The 15,718-nt window shown below is 35.9% G+C and overlaps 1 protein-coding gene across 2 annotated transcripts in view; it reads left to right on the top strand.

The window, feature by feature from the left end:
- The first annotated feature begins 203 nt into the window (after window positions 1–203).
- The window catches only part of ccnd2a (cyclin D2, a), a 56,291-nt gene continuing 40,776 nt past the window's right edge, over window positions 204–15,718 (top strand). Inside the window, exons 1-3 of one of the 2 annotated variants that reach the window (XM_028810109.2) lie at window positions 204–553; window positions 2,016–2,231; window positions 4,760–4,919. In XM_028810109.2, coding sequence (XP_028665942.2) covers window positions 359–553; window positions 2,016–2,231; window positions 4,760–4,919 — 571 coding nt within the window. In that variant the 5' untranslated portion in view covers window positions 204–358. The remainder of the gene's footprint in view (window positions 554–2,015; window positions 2,232–4,759; window positions 4,920–15,718) is intronic. The other variant, XM_051923085.1, reaches the window with a different exon arrangement.

Below are 15,718 nucleotides of genomic sequence, written 5' to 3'. Positions count from 1 at the left end.
CAAGCATAGTCTCCCTGTTATCTTGCAGATGAGGCGAGCACGTCTGCTGTGTGTTACGTTTGATCAGCTGCTCCGAATAAGAGATCGAGTCTAGTGGGCTTGCGTCACTTGTTCTAGCATTGAAGTCTCAGATCTGGAGGAAGCTGAAGCTAAAGCGGCCGAGAGAGAGAGAGAGGGCGAGCGAGCGAGAAAGAGAGAGAGAGAGAGAGAGAGGGAGGGAGGGGAGGAATAAGTTTTTTTTTTTTTTTTGGAAGGGAGGCAGGAAAGCCAGTTCCTGCAGTCCACAATATATGTTTTAATAAGATTTTGATCTAGTTTGTTATAGTACATTTTTTAATATATTCTTTTAAATGAAAGAATGGAGCTGCTGTGCTACGAAGTGGATACCATCAGGAGAGCTCGTCCAGACCCAAATCTACTGTACGATGACCGGGTTTTGCAAAACTTGTTAATCCTAGAAGAACGATTTTTGCCTCAGGGTTCTTATTTTAAGTGCATGCAGAAAGACATTCAACCTTTCATGCGGAGGATGGTTGCAACTTGGATGCTAGAGGTTTGTATGAAGAAAAGTTCCCGTCCGTGGTTGCCATTCTCATTCTCTTATGGTTCTTTTATTTTCGACTTGTGATCACACTGTAGTACAAAGAGAGGCGAGGAAAGACTGATCTCGTTTGTACTGCTTTCAAGTTTGTTAGATTTTTCGGGTTAGCAGTAAAAAGTTATCTGTTGCAGCGCAATCAGAAATGCCCCCCCAGCTCCCCCCATCAGCAATCGAGCTTGTGATCCGACTAGAGAAAGTTAGGCAATAATGGAGAAAATGTGGTGGGAATGGTTCATGTCGAATTACTGTTTTAAAGTGTGTTCCGGATCTAATGTAGAATAATCTACAGTAATATATACATTTAAATCATTTTCCATGCACACGTATGCATTTCAATACTTACTCCAATATCGCCATGTTGGTTTCCACTACCGACACTGCAGCTCGTGCCTTTTTTTCCGATGGGCTTTTCTCTTCTTAAAACTGGATAACAGCTATTAAAAAGCACATAGAATGACAGACAATCGCTTTCCCCGTCAGCTGCTCTAGAAAGTTTTTTGTTGAAACGTGTCATCTATTTTTTACAAATTTTCCAAACTATTTATTCCTGTGTTCCGCTGCGGGCCCCAGTCCTCGTTGACTTTTACTAGATCTTTTTAAAATCGTCACTATGGAATTATGTTCAGCGTTGGGTGCTAATTTCATTGATTCTAATCAAAATTGCATAGATCGTAAAGTAGATAGTCGGAGGTACATTTTCGTGTCAAATTTGTTCATTTTTTTGCTTCCTGTGATTTTTAATAATTTTTTGAAATAATTATTTCGAGGCAGCGGTGACGCACTCCGCAGTAAACGCATGACATTAGAGTTTATTTTCACTTTTTTTACTTCTCAATCAAATCGTACAACCATATTAATTGTCGGGAATGAAGCGGGGGAACGTTTTTGACATTTGGACATGAAAATGCGACACTAGAAGAAATTATTTATATTTTTAAATATTTTTTGAAAATATGACGAAGTCAAAAATGGTATGCTGCGGGGTGTTTCTTTGGCCGGGGTGATTGTGACTTGAATTTATTTCTTTGTGAATGAACCGAAGGAATGCGAGTCAATTGACAGCCCGTGTCAGAGACTTCTTCCCAGACCTTCACGGAATGTGTCATTTTTTAAATCTGAGTGGCTTTATCTTGTAAGCGATGTTGTCGGCTCGTTTCATCCGTCCGGGAAGCATGTGTAATCAAAAATAGATGTGTGTGTGTGTGTCTGTCTGTTCGTCCAGAAGAAAATGTTATGAACAGAATAAAGGTTAACACATTTATCACTTTTTAAAACTTTGGCACATCAAAATATTATAATCTGTTTAAATGCTCAAAACTCAGAAGCAATATCAGACTTCTTCCCGTTTAAAGCAAACCTCTGTAAAACTTGTTTTATGTTATTTATTTTGCATTTGTTTTGTCTCTCCCACCAGGTATGCGAGGAACAAAAATGCGAAGAAGAAGTTTTTCCATTGGCCATGAACTATTTGGATAGATTTTTAGCTGTGGTACCAATCAAAAAACGTCATCTACAGTTGTTGGGGGCAGTTTGCATGTTCTTAGCATCCAAATTGAAAGAGACTTGTCCATTGACGGCGGAGAAGCTCTGCATCTATACTGACAACTCTATCAAACCAGAGGAGCTGCTGGTAAGCAGCTATGACTTTTTGTGATTTCCCATTTAAAAGTATAGTTCCATACTCCTAGAGTGTTATTTATTTAGTGATAAGATTTATTTATTTATTTATTTATTTGCTTGCCCACCTAGCTTTGAGAGCGTTTCAATGACTTAAAGTAGCATTTGCGTAAAGAAAACACTTGTATCGTATAGGATAGGCAAATGATTAGGTCATCCCTAAAAGTCCGAATTATTGATTTGATCTTTCAAATACCTTGATGATATTTGAACAACCTGTCAAAGCTTGCCGTTTACAAACCCATTTTCCAATTCTCTTTTAAACAAAGCCCTTCAGCTCTCCTTTTTTTTCAAAAATTAATATTAAAGTGGAATGATATCTCAATAAAAAGCGGACATCAAAAGTTTCAGTTGATCAAGGTGTCAAGAACAGAAACCACAGCAGAATATATGAGTTGGTCTGTAGCGCCATCTAATGGCAGCTATTCTACAGTCTTAATAGCGCCAGGTTTTGAAAGTGGTCAGCAGCTGGATTGAAGCCATCCAGAGGTGGTCTCGCAGGAGTTACGACAAGAATCTTTTTTTTTGTTTGTTTCAGTGGCTATTACGTGACAGACTGATAATGTAAATTAGTTGACTTAAAATGGATTAACACCCTCTCCTTAGTGTGCATTTACCAAAAAAAAAAAAAAAGGAATTTAAGGAATTCTTACCAATGTTTAATTCATGCACCAAATTATAGATTTCAATTTGTGGACAGTTACATCCAGACTTATTTTCCATCATAGTGGAGGAGATATGCAGAACTTTCTGAAGGACCAGTTCTTTGGGGGATTTCCCATTGAGGCAGTGGGTCTGCCCCTTGTCTCTACCTTTCTTGTTTTTGAACGACTTGTTTTAAGTCACTTCTGGAACAGGAAGCTTGAAAACTACAAAATTAGTCACAACTCCTTTTTAAAGCATTTTGTGAAATGGACTTGAGACAGTTTTCTTGTAAACCTAAACTTTTCTGCAATTTTTAGTAATCTTTCTAAGCTATGAATAATATCATAAGGTCAATTACTGTTTTGGAGTTTCCAGACATCAACTTGGAGAAAAGAAGAGTAAACCTTCTGCTTGTCCATAATATCATGTTTCAAGATGGTCAAAATGAGCAAAGATATATTATTGCAAATAAACTTTAATTATGTATACTTTTAAATTATACCTACTATCACAAAATTTTAATTTCTATGACTATTACCTATTTGCTTTGTGAATAATTCATTTTAGTTATAAATGCCTACTTTGGCTGTTTTTAATACTCTTGGTGATTTTTTAATGCTTTTATAAGATAACATTACTTTCTCAAATCCACATAATGCATTAAACAGTCACAGGGGAAGGCACTCAAGCCTATTCCAGAAGTACTGTGTGAAAAGCACAATCCAGCCTCATACATACTTTAAAATTATTTTTCACTTATATACTTTAGACTCTGCATAATTATATATCTGAAGTAGATTGTTTTGTAAAAGTAAGTTAATGATATGCAACATGATTAAAATACTAAACAGAAAATGGGGTTGCAATTTTCAGAAGATACATTTCAATAGAAACGTATCTGTGAATTAAAATTAGATAGCAGAATTTAAATTTGCAGCAAAATAATACTTGAAAATTGTATTAACATAAAGACAATTCTGTATGTGCACGAGAATTAAGATAACTGAGACCTTATAGTAAAGTGATACAGGAAAAGTGTATTAGCAATAGTTTCTCAGTCTTACATAGAAAATATTTGTCTATTATATAGTGTCTTTTCTATCTATCTATCTATCTATCTATCTATCTATCTATCTATCTATCTATCTATCTATCTATCTATCTATCTATCTATCTATCTATCTATCTATCTATCAATCTGCCATTTAGAAACCAAAATATATGCACCCTCCCATAACAGTTGATAAAATTAAGATATTTGAAGGACATAAGAGATAAATTTTATATGATGACATGTAATCTCAATTATAGTGTTAACCTGAATAAAATTTAAACAGTGCTATACATAACAATAGCAAAAGTGAAATACTGTATTTCATAGTGTACCAGATTTGTTTTAGTTTGGCCTCACTCTTACATTGATTTATGTCAACCTGATAGCACCATATCATTAGGTATTTTGAACCCTGTTAAGATCTTGTTACTTCAGTTTTCTTCACACATCCTAAAGAGGTGCATAAGTGTCAGCCAGATCATGTGTTTCAGTGTGCCCTGTCCAGAGTTTGTTCCTGGTTGGCAACAGTGCCACCAGGATAGGCTCCACCCCTCCATGACTGTGGACTGAACTAAGAAGACATGAAAATGGGAATATGGGTCTTGCTCTGCTTTTGAAATGAATGAAAAATTAGGAAGGAAATCAGTAGAATTTACTAGAGTATTCTATTTTAGTAGGAAGAATATTTGCAACTTCCAGATGTAGTAAGTATAGTATTAAAATTGCACAATAGTGAAAATATTGTGAAGAAGTTGGTTAACATGTTTCTCTTACTTTGACAGGACTGGGAGCTGGTTGTCTTAGGAAAATTGAAGTGGAATCTGGCAGCAGTGACTCCACACGACTTCATTGAACACATTGTCAGAAAGCTGCCCCTTCCCACAGAGAAGCTGCCTTTGATTCGCAAGCACACACAGACGTTCATTGCTCTCTGTGCCACAGGTAATGAGAATCCTTTCGCCACAGCCAAGCTCTGTTCGCACTTGTTGAGGACAGCCATTGGCACGTTGCTAGGCAAAGTTGTTACCGTGCTTTGTTCCTTTATCTTTTCAGTCAAAAGGAACTCGCTGTAGGCACCAAGGAGTTCCATCTTTGTCAGTTCTTTTGATGAGCTGCCAATTTGTGTTTATGTGGTATGATGGCTGAAAGTCGTTTTCTGGTGGGTGTGTGTGTACATGGGTGGAGTGAAGAGTCATGGTGAACAAGCCTGGGGATAAAAGGAAATCTAACAAAGTCACAACAACCTGTTTTTTGTACAGTTAAAATGATCATTCTAATAAAAAGCAGCATTATGTGTATAGTTTCAGAAAGCAGATTGTAACATGACCTTGGTGAAGAGTGTTTGTGCAAATTAAAATTTATTTTTGTAGACTATTTATTTAACTAAAATCCACTTGTTTCCTTATATAATGATCATGAAGATGCTTAGGGCTCTTCATGAACAAGAAAGTTGTATGATTTGTCCAGCTTTAATCCATTGTCACATATGATGTCATAAACACCAAACTTGTTAATTTTTAATGAGCAATTTGTGGATTCAGGACGGGATCACCATTTTGCAATACCTGCTGTTATATATCATTAAGTATATTACAGCGAGCTCAAAACAAGGGGAAAAAGTGCTGTGCCATGAAGGAAAAAAAAGTCTAGTAAAGTTAAAGATGCACAACCTCCTTAACATTGGCATGTCTCTGGAATAGGTCTATAGATTCATAGGGAAATTATGATTTTTCTTTTTTTGATATGCTTTGTTAATCTAATGGATGGATGGATGGATGTTCTGAATAGGTCCCAGTTACTTGGCATAGGTTGTGGCCTTGAACCCTTTCATTACATTTCTTTACTGGTGGAAATTAAATATTCAGTTATGGCGCACGTTGCTTTTGTTTTTCTTGGGGTTAATAATCTGTACTGTTATGATGGCAATACTGTTATGCTACCATTTTGTGTCAAGGACCATTGGTGTTCCTTGTTGTTTCTTAATAGTTGCTCCCATACATGAAATGCATATTGCTACATAGTGACATCATCAGTAATGGACTATAAAAGATGGCATCACAGTAAGAATTTTGACATAGTTGTGACCACAAAACATCTTTGAAAACTATATTGATTTTTCTAGAGTGGTTAGGGGAAAAATATATAGTTATAAAATATAGTTATTATGAGAAGTTTGGTATGTTATTTCGCACATAGTTTCTGGTTTACTGTCCTGCCTGGTTTTGTTTGTTCAGATACCTGCCCCTAATTTGACATTTCTGCGTGCTCCTTTTTGGATGTTTTGTTTCCTGACCATTTATTCTGTCCTAGAATATCATTGCATTGCTCAGTTCACAAGCATGAGTTTTTCAGACAGCAAAATTCAAAGCAGCACTTCATCATAATGAAGTTTGGATATGAAACCAAATTGATGATGTTATCATTAGAAATTTCTCACCACATATGCTCTCCCCTTTTGGTATATTTCTCTGCATAGAAATATGCAAATAAAAATAGACATTTAGCAGCCACTTATTGCTTGTCAAGAAATTCAATTTTCATCTGTCCTTTTTTATACCATTAGATCATTCAAGGCATACTTTAAAAGGATTTTAGTACAAGGACACTTCAAAGGATTATGATTTCATGTTTGAGCAAGGTTATGACATTTTCCCAAGGATCAATATCTGAACTCCTAATGTAGGGAAGAGACCATTATCCACTTTTACAAGGTAAATTATTAAAAAACACATTATTATTGCTTAATATACATTTCCTGAGTGTTTTGTAAATATGTTTATGGGAATCAAGATCATACTCCACATAATAAAGTACAGATTCAATTTTGTATACAGCATAACTGCGCACAAATATTTCCTTTAAAGATAATACTATTGTTTGGCTCTGAGAATATCAAACTCAACTACTAGTTACAAAAACACAGAGGAAGTTTTTGAATATGATAAAGAACACTCTCCACTGAAGGAATGTTTTTACTAAGCAGAATAAAAATGATAAAGTGTTTTTGTGCCTATCTAGTCCTGTGCCTTTTGCCATTGTTGAAGAAAATGGTAAATTCTAATCCAGAGCTAAACCAGCTGTGACCTTTTTCAAATACTTGTAGTTAGGGCCACATTTAGCCCTTTATTTAGTTATTAATTTACAAATAACCATTAAAGACAATTAACTTACAGATTTGTGTCTGCAAAATGTAACACTAAAATATTCAGGATGAATAAAACAGTTCCAAAATTATGGCTATTTATTTTAAATTCTGAAAGAACAGATTAACAAACAACGTACCAGTTTTATTATACACAACTGTTCCACCCATACAGAAAGCCAAGCTTCCTGATAACATCTTATTTTACAGATTAAGCTATATATATATCCAGTAGACACATGCAGAAATAGCAATCTAAATGACATTGAGTAGAGGGTGATTGGTGTAAGTATGTGTGCGCTACACTTCGTACTCAACAGTGTCTTTTCTGTTGAGAGAGTTCCAGTGGTCAAACAGCAGGCCTATGATCAGAAGGAGCAGATTGATATGAGAGGAACAGTCCTTCATGTTTTCAGATAGACCTGAAGTATCAAAAGACATGTCAGAATTCATAAAATATGTCAGATTCTGTCCCAGATAGTGTGTAGCAACTGACCACCTCCCTGGCTTTTCAGTTGTCCACATAGAACAAGAAAGTGTTTTTCAAATTGTGCAGGATCAGAAACACTTCAGTGTTACAAGGTATTGGCTGGAGGAGTGCTGTCCTGATTTAAACTTGCTAGGTCCTCTCAAATTGAAAAGACAACAAACTGAATATCACAGCAGTGCTTTACTTTGTTGCTCATTAGGGGTTACTCTTCCTGGACAATGCTTACCCATCTGACACTGTTTTTTTCTGAGAATATACAATATCAAAAGGAAATGAACAGTAGCATAAAGATGACTGTAATATAGTGAGTGGGCTTCTCAATTACTAGATATTCCACTTGTCTGTGGGATGAAGTGAAACAAACTGACATCATCCAGTACCCAGAGATTGCGCAAAGCAGTCACATCTGCATGGGTCAACACCAATAACACCTGATTAATTTACACAGTTATGGCTGTTAAGAAAAAAAAAAATAACTCAGTATTAGCTAGTTGTTCCTACATAACCAGAAATGTAATATGTCTGTATTAATGCAAGACATTTAGTGTTATAGAGTCAATAGTGCCACATGTACAGAGTACACTTACAGTAAATTCTTACTTGTATATGCTATTCCACATGTAACACGTCGCCCTTCCTTGTCACCCTTGCCTTAAATAATTGTATTCATTAGAACAATTTTGACTTAAAGGGCCATTCAGCACAATGATGCTCATCAATCCTATTAATCTAAAGTAATTCAGTTTATCATTATATTGTTCACGTCCCATTAACAGAATCGTTGTAATGCTGATTTATTGTTTAAATAAAGCACTAATTAATATTCTGACAAACACAATACAGGTGTCCTGAAGAGTTTTATTAACTATGTTCCTAAAGCAGGTAATAGCAGTTACAATCTTGTGTAACTAAATAGTTACTCAGTGATCCTCTCATTCATTCAGTTCTTTCCCAAATCCACTTCAGACCTGGTGGGCTGTAATGACTGCAGCTTTTTGTTCTAGTCCAGATGCTTCCTTAAAATATGGTCCTTGTCAGTAGGGGAACTTATTGTCTAATTTTATGGCTTGTTAGTGTTTTCATTGTCCTATATCAGGTCATTTTTATATTGGAGTTTTTTTTGTTGCAAGGATACAATCCAAATGATTAGTGGCCAGAAGCAGATTAGTACTTCACAGTACCTTAGTCCTTCACCTTTTCTCTCTTCCACTACTTACTAAGTATTTTTTTAAATAGACAATGATGAACAAACTCAGGGGCAAATGGGACCAAGTTATATGGCGAGCTGTCGTTCCTTCATTATTTACATCTCATTGTTTATTGATAGTTGATTATCAAAACAAAAAGCCATTAAAATTTTAAAAGCAAATTAAGGAAAGTGAGACAGAGAAATGTTGCTGGAGCCATACCTGGTTCAGCAGCAACAAATAGCTTCCAATTAACAAACTGAGCTGGAACAAAAACCTATAGCCATTGCAGCTCACTAAGACTGAACTTGAGGACCCCTGGTGTAACACAATTTTGAGAGACCAGCCCATCAGAGGGCAAAGTTATGCATAACAGAACAGTTTAGATTTGTCAATTATCCTAATACACATTTGAGGAAACCACAGTACCTAGAAAAAGCCCATGCAACAATGGGAAGAATATGCTAATTCACCTTAGACAGTAGCTAAGGCAGAAATCATGAGTGTGTTCATGGAGCGGTGAGCTTACAGTAAGCCCACACAGAAAATAAACATGCCAGGGCATCTGTTCAATAGGAAAAGAGAAGTTGAAAATTACCTGCCCTTACCTGGCAGGCTTCTTTCTAGGTATTCTTCATAGTGTCATTTTGTTGGGAATGATTACGTTTTGACACGTATCACTGGTAATGTTACTGCCTCCCTGTTAATTTGAAGTCCCATTTCAAGACCAAGAAGGATAAGGTGCAAAGATGCCATGTACCACTTCTGGACCCAAGGGGAAAACCAGTACTAAAGAGTTAATAATAAGCAATCACCACAATTTATTTAAAAATAATGTAAGAATACTCCCTGCTAAAATAATTAGCCTTATGTTGTCAGTTTTACAAATGTAAATTTTTGACTGTTGTAAACAGACTTTATGTTTAGTAAAGAAATGTAAATTCTGCAAGATTTTTATTTGATCTAAGGAATTAAAAGTAATTACTCTTATGTAATTTATTTTGCACCAAATACATTTTCATTAATACATTTCATTGAATAAAAATTGATGAATGTGGTGAAATGTGGTTGAGCTTCAGTTTAATTCTTTTAAATTGTACTGCAGGTGACACAATACACCTAAAGCAGCTTGTGTGTTTTGCACGCTCTGCTGGACTGTAAAACACAGGCTTTGCTGTACATATTGAGGTTCAGTAAGGTTGCCATTTACTTTTTATAATTAGTGTGGCACTCATAGGTAAGGAGTGAGACTTGAAATCCCAGCTGCAATGCCAGGAGTTTGATCATGATCTTATAGAACAGGATGCTGAATAGTCGGCATTTTTCAAGTTGACAGGCACTTATGGATGAAGACTAAGCTTCACATCAATGCCCAGCCGCTCTGAGTGGAGTGGAGTATACAAACGAGCAATCACTTAATCTTCTCTGTTAAGAAAAACTAACAGCGTGTCAAAGAGCACCACTGTAAAATAGAAGAAGCACTCCCAAGTAGTCCGGACCTCAGGAGCCTTTAACTCAATAAACGTTCCACTCATGTAAACTGTATTGGTTAATTTTGATACAACTATTGTTCACTGTTTCTCATGATCGTTTATGATTTTTCTTCCTCATTTGTTTATTGTTAATGACAAATGCTTAGTAGTTCAAAACCTCTGGACCAAGATAAAATGTTTCCAAGCTTAAGAAAATATTTTTTTATCTTCAGTGTGATTGCATTCTGTGAGAAGTTGCTTAAGAGTCAAACTTGTAAGAACACTGTGAAAGCTGCCATTAAGACAATTAAAGAAGAATCTTTCTGGTTATACATTTTACTTGTTCAGTAGCGTCAGTTTTGTTGGCGCCATCTCTTCATCCCTTTAAGAACAGAACGCATGGATAGAGAAGAGAATGTGAAATGAAGTTTGCTAACTTACAGCACCAATACAAAACCTTATGAACTTTCATTTAACTAGTAGGAGTCTGAACCAGAAAACTAATTCAGAGGTCACATTTGCATTCATTGAAATTCAGCTAAAAGTTGGGGAAGGGGGGAAGGAGGGGGGGTTAGGAGGCGGGTGGATGTCTTGTGACTATACTGTCTGGAGTGAAAAGCAGCTCATTTTTAATGGTGCCTTGCTTTTGATCACAGAGTTCCTTTCAAGGTGCTTTGTAGATCCTGAGAGTTGATGGAGTCTGCTTCGGTATTAATTAATAACTTGTGAGGCTTTCAGGCCTATGCAAATTGACTGTGGCTTGGTAGAAGACTAGGAGGATGGTGACAAAGGCCTGCCATACATTTTATATGCAGAGGGATGTAAGGGTCAGAAAAGGGGAGAACTTAATAAGAACCATCACCCATTCTGTGGCAGCTGGGGAATAAAAGAGAGGAAACAAGCTCATTAAGGGAGATTATGGGTAACTGAAGGCAGCTGATCAGTGTTCGCTTGTTTTCCTTGTCAGATTATAGTGAGGTAAACAGTGGAGATTCTCTTAAGGAATAACATTGTTTAAGCACTGGATAATGTGGGACAGAGTTGGAGAGTGGGGACTGTTGATTCATAAAAGTAAAATTCAGCCAGTTCACAGTTCACAAGAAATATGTTTTTTTTTTTTTGCTTAATTTCTTTTCTCCATCACTATTAGAATCTGAAGGATAAACTCCACATTTTTGTACATGAATGTGCTGTGCCTCTGTAAATAAGTAACAGATTAACAGATTCTTAGCAAAGGGAAAGAAGACAGACAATCATTCCATTTTGCATACGATCACTTTGATATCGAACACTTTCTCAATAACTCTTTATAATGAGTGAGGCCATCCCTATACCGTAGCATTAGGCTGCTGACAAGACCAAGTAAACCATTTTATTTAAGATGTATAGGTGTTACCACAACTTTGACAAAAAAGAAACACTCCAGTTAGAATTCTTAAGACTACTGTGAGAGAATTGCAGAGATTTGAAAAATTAAAAAATTAAACTATGATTTTAAATGGCCATGTCTTGATAGCATAGATGCTGTCTGACTCAATCAAAACATTTAAGTTTTACTGCTAATATGCCTGGAGGCAAAACTGTCTTTTGCTTTTTCTTTCCCATGGTGCTCCCAAATCGGAACACCATTTGTTTCCACTGCCGTTGGCAAATTAGTTGGAATTGCTAATACTCCAATGTGGTGATATCATGATACTTATTAATATTATGAACTTTTTTTTTTTACAGTTTCAAAACATTGAAATTGTAAATGAGTTCTGCACTATATTGGTATTAAGTGTTGGGTTTTTTCAGTATTTTTGCATAAAATGTGAAAAGAATCTACTGTGATTTCCAGATCTGGCACTCTTATCTGTCCATCCGCATGAAACAATTTGGATCCTAGTGGACCGTTTTTTTTTGGAAATTTGACACACTTATTCTTCACAGAAATTTGTCTGGAATGTTCATTTTCCATTGAGATATTTCATATACAGCCATAAGCTTCAGAACAGGTCTTCCACCTGAAGCTAAGCATGTTCTGGCCCAGCCAGTACTTGGATGATGAGCATCTAGGCAAAGCTTGGGTTGCTGCTAGAAGAGGTGTTGGTGAGGCCAGCAAGGGACACTTACCCTGTGATCTGAATGTGGATCCCAATGCCACAGTGCAGTGACAGGGATACTGTGCTGTAAAAATGGTGCCGTATTTCAGATGAAATGTAAAACTGAGTTCCTGACTCTCTGTAGTCATAAAAGATCCCTGAGTAGGAATGTTCAGGCCCCCTAATTATACCCTGTATGTAACTGGCTATCTCTCTCACCACTTCAACACCTAACAGCTAAAGTGTGGTGAGTGTACTGGGGCAAAAATGGCTGACGTCACATCATCCAGGTGGATGCTACACATTAGTGGTGGTCAAAGTGGCTCCCCACTCACTGAAGCACTTTGATAAGTGAGAAAAGCACTATATAAATGGAAAGAATTATTATTATTAATATTATTATTATTTATATTATTATTATTATACGCAATGTGCTGTATATAGTTTTGAAATTTCATTACCTTCCATTGAAAAACAATTAAATGTTTTCAAGCTCATTTATCTTAAAAAAAAAAGAAGCATTCTGTGCAACTTCAGTTACAACTAGTTTACCATTTCAAATTTACCTTGACTGGGGTTATTTCAACTTATATATTTTGTATGTTTATCTCTTTTACTCATTCAACAACAACTCTTGATAGTAAAACAAATCCTCATTGCAAATTAGTCAAACACAAGTAGAGAAACATAACTAGAAATTATTGGATGTAAGGGGATAGGAAATATGTAAGAGTTGCTCTGTAAGCAAAGAGAGTACATACTCAGTAATTACAGTACATTCCACTAAAAAGTATAGCAGAACCTCATTATCTGCAAATTGTAATGATTCAATATTTCAATACTTTAATCTATCGACAAAGCTCCAGACCTGCTCTCCATCACAGTCCGAAGCAGCCAACAATATAACTTGAGACTTCAACACAGATTTTAACATTCCATCAAGTGTGATTTTCAAAAATGTTAAGTTAAAAAAACTTGATGTACATGTAGTCAGAGACCCACTATAACCAACAACTTAGCACATCAATCAATGCCATTTTTATAACACTTGAATTGAACCTGCTGTCCGTGAAAACTATTGAGCAATTACAAGTCTATTTGGGCTTCATTGTTAAAGTACATGACATTATAAAGAGCTGTTAAATAGTATTTTCTAGTGTGATCTTTTAACACATATAATTGCATTCTATTTTTACTGGGTTTTTTTTGTAAGACTACAACTTCTAAAACATTTAACAAACTCCCGGAACACAACTGAATGCTGTGTCATGCACACATTTTCTAACTTGTTTATTTTAAAAATGTAAATGTTAAAATTATATACTTATGGGAAAAAGAAAAGTGTACATAGGTCTAAATGTAAGTCTATGTACTTAATAAAAAATCAGTTCATCCCATTTACATCTTTTTTTTAATTATGAAAATGAAATTTCAGTATTTCACTATTCCCCAAAGTATGATCAGAAATTATTACATGTAATGCTATTGATGCCAAATGAGATGAGCCTTTATCTTCATAGCTTGCTGGAGTGCTCAATTGAAATATGGTGGTGCTTCCAAACTGCACGTTTCATATTAAGCTCTTTCATCCCTCTAAAATTTCAAAAACGAAAGTGAGCTCAAAACTTGATTTGAACACTTAGCATGCTGTAGGAAAATCTGCAATAGTTACCATCATTCTTGTAAAAAAAAAAACATTTAAACATGTAGAAGAGGGTGTTGTACCGTGTTAGCCATTATGAATGTAGTGAGAAGTCAAGCAAAATGACACCTTTTATTAGCTAACTAGAAAGATTACAATATGCAAACCTTTGAGGCAACTCATCATCTTGCCTGAAGACGGGGCCTGTGTTGCCTCAAAAGCTTGCCTATTGTAATTTTTTTGGTTAGCCAATAAAAGGTGTCATTTTGCTTGACTTCTCACAAGATGTAGAAGACAATTTTTGTAATATTAAACTATAAAAAATAATCATCATAATCTTCAGTGTATTGATAAAATAGTACAAGAAAGAAGTTTCCATTAATATTCTGTATTGATTCATTTTCCCACCTGTAGTGGCCTTCTTATCCTACTTCTGCCTTAAACATCCCTCATACCTTGCTGCACAATAATAGTGCATTATTATTAATAATTGGCTGCCCACCTGATGATGACATCCACTTATGTCCTTATCAGTGAGTTATTTGTTGGCTGAATAATCCTGTCCTGGCTCCACAAGTCCTATTGTAGCTTGGACATGTACTGTATATGCGGTAGCAGTAACCATGGGTGTGTTACTCCTGAGTCTCCTCTGCTGTCTCCTGGTTGGCCTTTCCACCTTCAGCATACGTATCCCATCAGAGCTCATCAGGTGTTACAGTCAGTAACAACATCCTCCAAGTCTTCTGGCCTGATTTTCAACTTTCTTAGCATTGATATAGCCATCCATTAGCTATCATAGCTCATGCCAATTAGATGTATATATTACTTTCTCTTTCATGGAAAATAGCTGGAATACTTCCTGTCCGGTGGTACAAATATGATGTACTATATCCAGACCCTTCTTGTTGTAAAGCAGCCATCCTGAAGTAGCTTATTACCGTTGGCTTGATTTTCCAGAGGCACTTTTACAAGAAGAGTTTCTTCACACATTTTAAAAGTCATGCAGGTCTTAGTTGGATTGTGGACTAAATTGGGCATTTTACGTGGATCTTGTGATTAACTGATATTCCAAACATGGTTGATTTCTTGTTCCCAAATGCCAAAATACTCTGGCAACCCACAACCTTATCTTGAAATCATTGGGGTAGGAGTGGCCCAAAATCTGGTTGAATAAATTATCTTTGCAATGCCAATTCCTAAAAGAATTGTGGAAAACTTGTGATCACATTTAAATGTAAAACAGTCCAATCAGAATATGTGCAAATCTGTGTCATCGAAAAAAAAAAGATAAAAAGAAATTTTTTTTTTCTAATACAGTAATTGTAATAGGGTCTTAATAGTAATGTATTTTTTTTGTAATAATTTGAACTGTAATAAATGAGAATATTGGCCAGAATGATGGGCAGTTCATCCTGACTGGTAACTGGATGCAGGCACTGGCCAGCTGCAATTCTTCACTGAGTTAAGTGAGGTAAACAAAGTATGCATGTTAAAAGCAAGTGATTTGAAACAGGGAAAGAAAATATCCTGTGCTTGCTAAGCAACGATATGAGTAAGTGAGAAAGAAGCTGCACTTTCATCTGTTCAATGCATGATGTGGATTTTTGGCCATACTATCCACGCCTACTCTAGGTCAGAAAAACAAATACATTAGTGACCGTCAGGAATTAATTACTTTTATAAGATAAATCACTGGGGATTTTTAGTGAGTCGCATCAGCTATGCAG

Source organism: Erpetoichthys calabaricus, chromosome 1 (genome assembly GCF_900747795.2).
Source record: "Erpetoichthys calabaricus chromosome 1, fErpCal1.3, whole genome shotgun sequence".
Taxonomy (NCBI): domain Eukaryota; kingdom Metazoa; phylum Chordata; class Cladistia; order Polypteriformes; family Polypteridae; genus Erpetoichthys; species Erpetoichthys calabaricus.
Note: the sequence above shows the minus strand (reverse complement) of the source record. Positions and strands in the feature narration are given on the sequence as shown.